The sequence below is a fragment of the Trichosurus vulpecula genome, chromosome 1 (assembly GCF_011100635.1).
Source record: "Trichosurus vulpecula isolate mTriVul1 chromosome 1, mTriVul1.pri, whole genome shotgun sequence".
NCBI classification, from domain to species: domain Eukaryota; kingdom Metazoa; phylum Chordata; class Mammalia; order Diprotodontia; family Phalangeridae; genus Trichosurus; species Trichosurus vulpecula.
In genome coordinates this window covers 6,876,377-6,889,156 of record NC_050573.1, presented here as the reverse complement: position 1 = coordinate 6,889,156, position 12,780 = coordinate 6,876,377, and the positions used below count along the sequence as shown (strand labels likewise).

Sequence of the window (12,780 nt, the reverse complement as noted above, 5' to 3'; positions counted from 1 at the left end):
AACACGTGGAGGGAGAGAGGGAGCAGATGAGGGGCTGGGGAGGGGGAAGGAGCCTTAGAGGGGGAGGGTCAGAGAGGGGGAAGGGGCCAGCCAGGCAGAAGAGGAGGGGGAGACGGGCCCTGAGGGAGAAGCTGTTTCTGTTCTGTGCTCAGCAGGCACCTCTCTGGAGCCCAGAGGGGAGGGCACAGGGGGAGCAGGCCTGGGAGGGGTTTTTGTCTCACTTCCCCATCAGTCTGTGTCAGTGTGAGGAGCACCACTATGATACGACTGACAGTAATAGTCAGCCTCATCCTCAGCCTGGAGCCCAGAGATGCTCAGGGTGGCCGTGTTCCCTGATCTGGAGCCAGAGAATCTGTCAGGGATCCCCGAGGCCCTGCTGTTACTACCATAAATCACCAGCTTAGGGGCCTGGCCAGATTTCTGCTGGTACCAGTGTGCATGGTTACTTCTAAGTGCAGCCCCAGCACAGGAGATGGAGGCTGTCTCTCCCAGGCTTTTGGACACAGAAGATGGCTGAGTCAGCACAGAGGAGGCCCCAGAACCTGCAAGAGAAGGAAAGAAGAGATTGGTCAGTGGCGGGGGCCTCTCTCCCCCAAGGGGATGCTGACCCCTCATGCAGCTTCAGGATGAGCTCAGGGCAGGACTAGGCCTTGTCTGAGACATTGTGGGGCCTGAGCCACAGGGAGGAGACCCAGGGGAGCCTCACCTGTGTAGACAGTGAGGAGTGAGAACAGCAGAGAGATCCAGGCCATGGTCAAGGTTCCTCCCAGAGCTCTGTGTCCTGAGGCTCCCCAGCTGGGGCTGGGCTCCCCCAGGGCTCTCTTAAGACCAGCCCAGGCCCTGCAGGGAGGAGGCCCCTACATGCAAATCTGCTCCTGCTCTGGATCCCTGAAGGAGGTGCCTCAGGTGATGAGTGACTGACCCTGTGGGCTCCTGGGGCAGAGGGGGCAGGTCTTTTTCTGGCAGGGGAGGGTCATCATGTCCCCTGTGGTCATTTCCAGCTCTGAGATTTTGGAATTCTGGGAGTCAGGTTTATTCCCCACCCCCAGGCCTGTGTCTGATGCTCCAGGACCTTGTCAATGTAACTCAAGTGCTTTCTCCTCCTGGACCTTCCCTGTGCATTGGGGCCTTCTCACCATGGCCCATCCCTCCACCATGCTGCCCTCACCTCCCGTTGGTGACTTCCCCCCCAGATCTGCTTGGGGACTGCCAGGCTTCACCCCCTCCACCTGTGCCTGTGAATCTGCAGGCTTCAGGAACACCATGGAATGGGGACTTCTCTCCCCCATCACTATGAATCCTTTTCCTGGGCTGTCTTCCTCTGTTAGAATAGAAGCTCCAAGAGGGCAGGGCTTCTCTGTTTATTTGCCCTGGAATCCCCAGCACTTAGCACAGGGCCTGGTGCACAGGAAGGATTAAGAAATGCTTGTTGCCTTGCCTGGCCTCCAGTCCGGAGCTGCCTTCAGGACCATCCAAATGAACAATTGTAACAGACAGTGGGCCCAGCTTCTACCCCCACATCCTCCAGGCTCCTGCTGTTCAGGCCTCCCAAGAGACTGCAGAGGACAGAAGCCAGACACACCCTCTCTGTGGGCCTCCCTTCCACATTGATAAAATGAGGGTGGTTGGACCAGGGGATCTCTAAGCTCCCTTCCAGCTCTGGCCTTCACTGATCCAGCCCAAAAGGGCCTGTTTTCATCTCTGATTCTAAGCAGATTCTCCAAACATTGAGGCCCTTCGGGAACCAAAGTTAGGGGCAAAGTTTAAGGACATTAGATTTTTTATTTATTTTACACAATTTATTTAATATTTTAGAAAACAGGAGATTGGCATGTGAGCACTCTCAGCATTCAGGGTATCTTCTTTCACTGTCTTATCCTCTGGCCTCTGCATATGATGCTTCAGGCCAGATGGGGAAGGTGAGTTCTCTCTGGACCCCCAAAGGCCAACCACAGGAGTCAGGGAAACCACCCAGACCCCAGCCCTGGACACATGCTGAGCCTGAGAGGGCCTGGGGAAGTTCTCTCAGCCTCAGCTCATTCTGGGCTCATCCCCTCTGAGATCATCTCCCCTGGGCTGGGCCTCCCTTTTCTTTCCACCGTGCAACAGGGAAGGATTGACATGTAGGTTTGATGAGGCTTAGAGTTGGTGGATGTGGTTCAGGTGTGAAAGAATTCACTTAGACCTTCTCTGTAGCCATTGGGAGCTTTACTGATGCAAAAACAGTGTGGGTGTCCTTGCAAGAAAGCTAAGTGACACCCTGATATTTGGGGGAGTTATGCTTATATAGAGGTTTCAGAATGATGATGTAGTTTTAGAGGTTTTTATGGAGCATAAAGGCTAAAGGCAGGACAGGGTAACATAGCATGAGGGAGCCAAAGGGAATTCTTCATGGTTTAAGGACCAAGCAGGAGGACACAGGTTAAAAATGAAAGGACAGAGGGCACAGGATAAGGGACACAAAAGCAGTTCTCTTGGTACGTGTTCCAGATAAGCAGGAAAGGACTTTAGGGCACCTTCAGGTTAGAGAATGAACTTGGGCTTCACAAAGTACTAGAAAAGCTGTGCTTAATATTATTTTTTAACCCTTAGGTCCCCGTTTGCATCTGTGTTATACCGACAGCGAGCAAGACACACCACAGAGTGTAAGTTTTAAATGGAGAAGTTTATTAGCCGGCGTCCGTTTAGGGGCAATTACCAGCCCAAATCAAAACGGCCAGAAGTTGGGGTGAAGAAATACATTTATACAGGAAAAAAAGCAGGATACAGTGGTTAATTATCTCTTGAAGTTTACATACGTTATTTTGCAGACTCGGCAAGCCTGTGTTACTTCACTTTTTATGACCATGATACAATAAGAGGAACCTCCTGAATAGATTGTAAATACAACATATCAGATAGCTGACAAAGTGTCAACTGAAATTACAACCCAGGACCCCTGTGTCCAACTTACCATAACATCCCACAACATGGTATATGCTCAAGATAAGGCAAAAGTCATATAATTCAAGATAATGACTAGGGCTGAGGCTTTCATCCTTAGTGGCCATAGACAGACCAAGGGATGCTCCAGCTGGGTCTGTTGACACAAGACAGAGACATCTCTGAGCCCACTCAGTGAAACAAAGGAAGACTGTTAGCATCAGGCTTTTCCTCTGCTTAATTAGCTTACATTCCTTAAAATAGTCATGGCCCCTGGGACACTTGCTGAATGCCAAAGGACAGGAACCAAGTCTGTTTTTCTAATGCAAACTGGGTTTTTAGTACCACATCTGCATCATGTTGATGGGGAAGGAACTCCACAGGGTGGTCATCACAAACCTCTGAAGCAAGTGTGGATTGTGGGCAACTTTGGCCTGTGGGTGAGAAGGAAAAAAGAAAGAAAGAAAGGACCAGATTTACCTCCTCTCTGAACTCACCCTCCCTTCCAGCCTGAGCCATGATCCTCTTCCTGCTTTGATCTCTGTCTTTCCCCTTTCCCTTGTCCTTTGCTTTCCTCCCCAGGCTCAGCCCATTGTGTCTCAGTCTCAGCCCCTCTTACATTATCCCCACTGTGCTAGGCCTCACTTCTCTGTGCAGCCTGTAGCTAGTTGGTACAGTGGTTAGAGTTTGGGACTTGGAGTCAGGAAGATCTGCTTTCAATTCCTCCTTCTGAGGCTTATGAGTTGTATGATCCTGGAGAAGTCACCTAACCTACGTGAGGCTCAGTTCTCATGCCTGTAAAATGGGAACATAATAGCCCCTCCTTCCCAGGGTATGGCTGAGGCCTAAATGACCTAACACTTGTCATTGTGTTGCAAACCTCAAAGTTCCCAGTGAATACTGCATGGTGGCTGTCCTTCTGGGCCTGAGCCCATTGCTACCCCGAGGCAGATCACAAAGAGCTGTGAATGGAGGGAAATGTGGAGAGGGTGAGTGTGGGAGGCCTTTTCTAGGGGTTCTTGCTCTAGCTTCCTCTTTTGCCTGGGGCCTTTCCTCGTTGCCCAACTCTCAGCTGAGAGGACACCTTCCTCCCCCAAGTCCCTGGCATTTCTCTATGTTGTCCTTCCCCATTCAGGGGCATGTGGGCTCCTCCGATAGAAGGGAAGGGCCTTGAGAACAGAGATTGCTCCTGTTTGTTATTGTGCTTCTTGCACAGGGCACAGTGCCTGGCACAGGGTAAGTGCTGAATGATGGTTTATTGTTAGACTGTTCTGCACATTTTTAGTACCTGAGGATGTTGTTTAAACTTTAGAGCCGAAGAGAATTCTGAAGTGTCCCCTAAAAAGGTGGACATTGGGAGGGGCTGCTCTCTGTTTGCCCACAGCTCAGTGGGAGGGCCTAGGAAAGCAACATCAGCTGAGCCTCTCCCAGGCCAGGAGACCTTGAGCTCAGGGACCAAGAGTCCCCGAGGGCATTTCTAGCCCAACTCAGGCCCCAACCTCATTCCAACATCTCCCTCTGGTGGCCACAGGGCCAATGGCAGCCCCAGGGAAGGTCAGGAGAATTTTTCTTTACTTGCCTTCTCCCTGAGATATGGAAGCTCCTTGAAAAGAGGGACTGTCTTTTAGCTTGAACTTATTTTCCCAAGTATTAGTACAAGGGAAGGAAGGAAAGGACCTTATGCACATTGTCAACTGGCAACATATACCAGAAGCTTGTTCAGAGAACAAACAGAATTGGCTTCCCACCTTAACCAGAGGTTTGATCAAAAGAACAAGCAGGATTAGGTTGCATGGGCATGTTGATTTCTCTCAAAGCCTGGGATGTGTATGTGTCCACACACGGAGCCATTCAAAAATGAGTTCAAGAAAAGGCCAGATGAAGCATGTCCTTAGAGCTAGGGAGTGTTCCTTCTCCTTCCATTCCTGGTTCAGGACACCTGTGTTAGCCAAAATATAATCTCCATATGTGTTAACCATTATATGAGAAAGGAATTTCTTAATGGGATAGACTCACAAAACACACAGTAGGATAGTGTCCATATAAGAAACAATAGTCTCACCAAGAACTCCACATGGCAGATAATGAATGCTGGGTTGTAAGAGATGGGAGGAGGAGTTTTGTTTCCACAGAATTGAAGGTGTACCTTTCCCCCTCTCCCACCCCAGCTTTAGCAGAAACCAGGCCTCTGGTGGGTGGGGTGAAAGGTCAGAGGCTTCTACACATGCTTAAGCAAGCCATTTGAGGCTTGATGTAGACAGTCAGGGGCTTGTGTCTGGCCAATGAAGGGCCTGGTTAGAGATTTGAGGTGAGGGTTGTTATGTCCTACCCCCCCTTTCAGTTTCTCCATATTGTCCTAGCTCACCCCACTGTTTTTACTCCCATCTCCACGGACCCCACTGTTTGTGTTCCCTTCTCCACAGAAATAATCCAGCCTCAGCTTGTCCCACTGTTTGTGTCCCCATTTCTAGGAAAATCTAATTGTGTTATTTACGTTTAAATATTCTTTCTCTCCCTTTGCTCAGGGCTATTCGATTTGAGTAATTACTCTGAACAGTCGCCCACTTCCATAAATCCACATCTAAATTTATATCCGGGTCTCCCTCACTTTTTTTTGGCACAACATTACTGGACGTCCCAGCGAGATTTGGGGGTGGTCTGTGACACCCCCCAAGACCTGGGCCACGTAGGTTCTCATCCTCAGGTAGTGGGCATCTCCTCCTCCCAATTTCTAGGGGGGCTGGCCTCTGAGACATTCCAAATGTTTCCGAGCCCCTGGAGCTGGAGAAGGAGGAGAACTAATCCATCCTCCGATGCCAACCTGCCCTCTATTCAGACTTTTGTGGATCCAGAAAAAAAACCTCCCGGGGAAACAATCTCTGAGACGTTCCAGAGCCCCAGAGGGTAAGTTGAGTCAGGTTTCTCTTTTCTGATTTCTGGTGGGAATTCCCTTGTGTTTCTGGTGGAGAGTTAGGGCTGCACTCGGCTTTAGCTATCAGTAAGGCTAGTGAGACAGACCTATTTAGTCTGACAGGCCCACCTTCTGAAAACAAGTACCAATCTCCCAGGCAAGCTGGAGATGATCCAGCCTCTGCCTGTTCTGGTTTCTGGCATATGTCCCGGGTTGTCTCTCTGTTTTGTGTTTGTGTGTGTTTTTTTTGTCTGTCTGTGCCTCTATGTGTGTGTAGTAAACTCTCCCCTTGCCCCTCCCTATCACACTGGCATTCCTGAGGAGGGAGCAGAACAGGCTATGTGTCCGGAGTCTGGTTAAAGTTTAACACCGTAAGGAGAAATACCCATAAGTTAAAGTCAAATTGTGTGTGTGGGGGGGGTAGATTGATTTATGTTGAAGACGGGAGAAAATAGGGTATGTGAGAAAAGAAAGCCTGAGAAGTGTTAAGACCGAGTTCTCAGGACTCTGGCATAACTTCAGCTCAGAAAAAGGCAGAGTTATCTAAGCAGAAAGACTTAAAGGTACATGGGAAAAGTTCCTTTCAACTTCTCTGCACTAAAAAAGTTTCAAGATAAGGAAGAGTTAACTCCTCCCTAAGATCAAAAAGGGAAACAGCTAGAGATGTATTTTAACCCTTTTTCTGCCTATATAAAGGAGAAAAAGTTTTTGTGTAATGAGACCCAACCAGAAAAGAAGTGAAAATGTGTCATTCCTAATTTAATGCTTAAGATAAATTAGAGTTCATTTACTGCTTCTCACTAAAGTTTATGGGAAAAGGAAAAGAGAGACTGTGATAAAAAGTGGAAGATTAGTAAATTAAAAATTTTGAGAAAAATCTTGAGCAAGCAGCTTAGAATAAAAGGCTTGATAGCCTGAGTTAAAAAACCCAATAGATGAAGTTATAGAGAGATGGAAGGGATTATGTCCACCCACCCTTTGGACTAGATCTGTGAGTAGTTTCTATTATATTATTAACATGAATATTGGTCCATTATGTCACTTTAAACTGGCCTGGTTATAACAGGTGATTCCAAATTGTAGTAGTATTCTTAATTATAAAATTACTTAGTATATTGATTGGCAAAAACAAATGTTCAAGTTAAATAGAATTGCTCCATATGTGAATTTTCTCAGATGTGAAGTTTATGTCAATGGTGATAAAATGAAGGTGGAAATACATCCAGCCAGATTGGTAATTAATTAATTAATTATGATTCTAAAGTTTTACTTCTGTTTATTATATTGTTGTATTTCTAAAATTTTGTCATATTTCTTGGTAACAAATTAAGTTCATGTTGCTAGGTAACAACTGCTTGGTTCATCTGTGTTGTAAGAGAAACAATTTCTCTAAGTGTTGTTAGATTGACAATTGGACTGTTAAAATAATGAATGGATTAGGAAACTGTTAAGTCATTTCATCTGACCATGTCTTTTAAAGAAGTTTAATTTAAGAAGTTGTAAACCTCTAGCTTTTGTAACAGCAGTACTGGGATCCCTATTTGTACAGTAAGTAGGGAAAAGCCTGGAAGTGGAAGTTTTACTGAAAGAAAAGAGAACAGTGGAGTCAGAAACTAGCTGACCTCTGAACCTGGCTTTTAAAGTCAGTAGGTCTAATTTTTAATAATTGGCTTTTAGGATATTCTTTTAGAAATTAAAATTTGATTGTGAGATCCAGGTAGAAGCTTTAAAAAGAAAAGGTATTTGTCAAAAAAAAACTGCTATTAATGTCAAGTTGTGATACCATGGTGACTCAGCCTCCCTGGACTTAGCCCCGACGTCCGCTCCTGTTGCCCCCCTCCCTTCTTATGGTGAGTTCCTCCTTCATGAGCCGACCGAGTCAGCTTCTGCCAGCCCCCACCTGGACCACCTTTTTTCCCTAGTCCCTGGGGTTTGGGCAAATCTAACCCTCCTGGCTCCTAGCCACAGCCTCTCTGGTTTCTATTTGTCAGTATCCCATGTTTTCTGAAGCCCACAGGGGCATAGCTCTCTGCTTTTCTCTCCTCCAGTGGTCCTCCCCAGGACCCAAAACTGCTTTTCTAGCCACCAGACAGATTCATTTTCTTTCCTCAGTAGCTCTTCATATTTCCCGCCTCAAGGAGGCTGGCACCCTTGTCCCGTGCAGGTCCCCCTGGAACACCCCTCTGCTTCCTGTTAAAAAGCCTGGCACTTCTGACTTTCAGCCAGTGCAAGATCTTTGGGAGGTCAATAATCCATCCTTTCATCCCCCTCAGCCTCTTGCCACCCACCCACGCTGTGTACACTGTCTTGGACCTTAAGGACATTTTGTTCTCCATTCTTTTGGCCCTGGCAAGCCAGGCAAGCCAGCCCCTTTTTGCTTTTACTTGAGTTAACCCTTCTTCTGGCTTCTCTGGCCAGCTGACCTGGACAAGGTTGTCTCAGGGTTTCAAAAATCCCCCCACCCTCTTTGATGAAGCCCTCCACCTGAATCTCTTGCCTTTCCGGGAATCTAACCCTTCTTGCTCCCTCATTCAGTATGTTAATGATCTCTTGTTAGCTACATCCACTGAGGGTGGTTGCTTTCAAGCCACTCACTCTCTCCTGTCTCTTTTAAATTCCCTCGGCTACCTCAAAGATCTGTTGCACCTCTGTTTTCTACCTTGGGTACTGCCTAGAGGCTGGAAATGTCTCTCTCTCTCTCTCTTAAGCTCGTATCCAGGCCATCCTAAACATTCCAGTTCCTACTACCAAGAAGGAGGTCCGTGAACGGCTGGATCCTTGGGTTTGCTGACCTTGCCAAACCCCTTTACTCTTCTACTGCTTGGTCTGGCGCTCTAGTCTGGACTCCGGGGGAACAAAACTCCCTTGACCCCCTAAAGAGGGCGCTCGCCTCTGCCCCTGCATTTGATCTCCCTGACATCACTAAGCCCTTTCATATTTTTGTGGCAGATCAGCCCCTGCCCAACACTTTCTAAATCTTCTGCCCTTAACCCTGCCACTCTCCTTCCTGACTCCGACAATTTTTCTGTCTACTTACAAAGAACAGGACCCCCTCACATCTTCCGGTAGGACAGTCAGAGGCAGTGGGGAGATCCTCGCCCTCCTGGACTCTATTTGGCTCCCCTCTCCAATTTCTCTTGTCCACTGCCCGGGCCATCAACTGGGTGACTCCCCTGAAGCAATTGGCAACCGAGCAGCCGCTGCCACTGCCTGGGCAGCACCCCTCTCGGAAGCTGCCCCTCTTCTTGTCTCAGACCCCCTCCCCTCTGCCACCCCTCCTCTCCCATATTCACCCTCGGATGATTCCTTCGTGGACAAAAGAAAAAATAAAGAGGGGGGCGGGGGAAGAAGGAGTCTGGGTGGTGAGTTTTGGGAGATGGCCAAACTTTTGTTCCTGAGGTCTTGGGGAGGGATTGGGTGGGAAGACTCCATCAGATCACAGCCCTGGGGGGGAGCTACTTAGGGACAGATATTACGTCCTCCACTTAGACAACATCCTTACCAGCACAGTCACCAGAAGCGGTCCTGCGCCCAAGTGAACGCCAAACAGGCAGAGACAGCTCCACTGGGGGTGGGGCTGCCAGGGGCACAACCAGGGAAACATTGGGAAATGGATTTTGCTGAAGTCAAGCCACCAGCAGCAGGTTTTAAATATCTCTTGGTCTTGCTGAAGGCAGCCCCGATGGTTGTAAAGAAACTTTTGAATGAATTGATCCCCGTTTCGGCCTTCCCCCTTGCATTGGCTCATATAATGGTCCTAGCTTTGTTGCTAAAGTATCTTAAGTTGTTCCCATGGCCTCAGAGAACTCTGGTTAGGTTGAATGAGCAAACCACACCCTTAAAGATCTATCTATCTGGAAACCCAGGAGAACTGGGTTACTCTGTTCCCCCTGGCCCTGCTCCGCAGCAGATGCACTCCTAATAAACCAGGTTTGGCCCCTCTGAAATTCTTTTTGGGCAGCACCCCCTCCTATTAACACTTCCCTCAGTAAGTTCTTACAGGGTCTGCAACATACCCCATCTCAGCTTCATAAATCTGTCCGGGAAGCCTTGCCTACTCCAACTTCTGACCACCTCCACTGCTTCCAGCTTGGGGACTCTGTCCTAACCCGAAAACATACAGCCTTTGGTCTCGAGCCTAAGTGGAAGAACCCTTACACTGTCACCCTGACCACCCCATCTGCATTCAAGGTTAACTCCATTCCTGTCTGGCTCCACCACAGCTGTGTGAAAGCAGCTACATCCGCACAACGGAAGGCAGAGCCTCTCCACGACCCCCTAAAGCTAAGACTGCTCTGATCTCCTTCTTGATCTTCCTATTAACCCCTTACCTTCCTATTAACCATTTCCGTGGTCCGTGGCAATCCCTATGCCCCCAAGCTAAGCTCTGCTTGGGTAATCACTACAGGGAACAAACAGTCCTGGACTTTCCAAAATCCCAAAGACATACAACTCCCCCTCAATACCCTTTTTCCCCAGCCAAGTCCGTTTGAGGCCCCACCAGCAGACGCAGGCTACCTGCTCTGTTCTGCTTCAGGATGCCCAACAACATGTGACTGCCCTTGTATCACGGCATACACCCTCCCCTCAACTGACCTTAGTGACTCCCTGTGTGTCCCACTGGGCAGCACTAGGGGCTCAGCCAACCCTCGGACCCGTTACTCCATATCCGTATATTCAAGTCTGACCCCTGGCACCCCAAACTCGATCTTATTGTCCTAAACACTTTGGACCCAGCCTGGAGAGGCCCGATCTCTCGGTTACTGGGACTCATTATTATCCCTTGGGTGACCATGCGGTTGCCACATGTGGGAGGGACGGTGACCGTGATTGTGACCAAGAAGCCTTTACCAGGTCCCCATCCCATTGGCCCAATAGGGGACCTGGCCATCCCTGCCCCATTAGGGAATCTAGCCATCCCTGCCCCAACACTTATTACTCAGGAACCCCATACCTATCAGGTTTCCTTGCTTGCCCTTTTATCGGCTGTTTATAAGGCACTTAACAGCTCTAACCACATATTGGGCAAAAATTGTTGGATCTGTGTTAAGCCCCAGCATCCTTACTATGTAGTGGTGGCACTAAATGCCTCCATCACCCCTACAGAGAACTGTGAGTGGAACCAACCATGGCTCACCCTTGGGGATGTACAGGGAACAGGCCTTTGCCTTACATCATCTAACACCACTTTATCCAGTTCTCAGTATGGCCCCATTTACAAACAAACTCAGGAGATTCAGGCCTCCAGCTCAGACTACTTCCCGGCCGCTCCAGGAGCGTGGTGGGCATATCACGATGGCCTTACCCAGTGTGTCTCTGCTACTGTGTTCCTCAGATACAAACAACCCCTGGAGGGCCCCCTGTGCATCTTGGTGGCCATAATTCCCCGGGTTTCCCTCCTCCCGAATGAGGAAGGCTGGTGCTATTTTTCCCCTGAAGGGCAACCAAGTTACCGTCAAAGGCGAGCAATACGACTCTTTATCCCCATCTTAGTGGGCCTGGGGCTTGTGGGCTCCATGGCCACTGGGATGGCAGCCCTAGTCAAAGGGAATCTCAACTATAAGGCCTTAAGTGCACAGGTAAACACTGACCTCAACCACATAGAGCAGTCCATCTCAGTCCTAGAAAAACAAGTGGACTCGTTGGCGGAGGTGGCCCTCCAGAACCGCAGAGGCCTTGACCTTCTTTTTCTCAAGCAGGGTGGCCTATGTGTGGCCCTGGGAGAGGCTTGTTGTTTCTATGCTAACAACTCTGGGGTGGTGCAGGAAAGTCTGAGGTTGGTATGCCAAAATATTGCCAATAGACAAAGGGAGCTGGAAAACTCTGAGAACTGGTACCAGTCCGTGTTCCGTAGATCCCCTTGGCTCACTACCCGGGTGACGACCCTGGCTGGCCCCCTCCTCCTCTTCATTATAGCTCTGGTTGTGGGCCCCTGCCTCATTAATCATTTTCTGCAATTTGTTAAGTACCGCATAAACTCTGTTAAACTACTGTTGATTAGGGATCTCCATTACTGATTGGCAAATTCCAGTCCTCCTGATTCTTGTGACAAATGCCCTGAGAATGTGTTAAAGAATTGACACACTTTGAAAAGAAAGTGGGGAATGTTATGCCCTAACCCCCCTTTCAGTTTCTCCATCTTGCCCAAGCTCACCCCACTGTTTGTACTCCCACCTCCACGGACCCTACTGTGTGTGTTCCCTTCTCCGAGGAAATCTAATTGCACTCTTTTCCTTATCATGGGCTTCATTAAATCCACATATAAATTTAAATCCGGGTCTCATTCGCTTTTTTTTTGGCACAACAGGGTCTATTAAAGGACTGGCATCCATCTGAGTCCATTGTACTTTCTCCTATACTCTGTTCAGGGGAGGTACCCATTTATTCGGGGGGAATAAATGTAAATTATCATTAAAATGTTCCTGACTTCCCAATGAGTCTTGCTTATTCCTAGAAAATGTGACTGTGTTTCTAACAAGGGGAAAAAAGATTTTTATTTAAAGTCCTTGCAAATGGGTAACCTGACTGACACTCCCTTGTGGTAAAGGGTAACCTGAGAGGCACACTTGTTTTAGACAAATACACACCTTTCTCCCTATCCCAATTAGCATTTCCCTCCCCTGTTCCCCATCGGCTGGGTATTTCAGGGTTCACAGCCCAATAGAAAACACCTAATCTCTCCTGTGGCCACCCCATGTGGCGCTCTGCTGCTGATTACATTTCCCATTCCTGTGTTTCAGGGCTCCCCCTTTCAAACTCATGTTGTTTGTACTTTATTTAGTAAAAGAATGACAAGCCTAAATACTTTTAATCTCATCCCAGGATGTCTGCATCACTTAGATTTTATGATCTCCATAGCCAGAGAAAGGAATTTCCTCAATTGAGAAGAGAGTTGACCCCAGGATCTCTGTGTTTCATGTACCATTAACATAAAAAGTCCTGTTATT

The 12,780-nt window shown here is 48.3% G+C and overlaps 1 gene segment (V, D, J or C); it reads right to left on the bottom strand.

The window, feature by feature from the left end:
- Positions 1–228: 228 nt before the first annotated feature.
- Positions 229–818, bottom strand: LOC118846621. The segment is given in 2 exon segments: positions 229–542; positions 707–818. Coding segments are annotated over 2 exon segments (360 nt in total).
- Between the last annotated feature and the right edge of the window lie 11,962 nt (positions 819–12,780).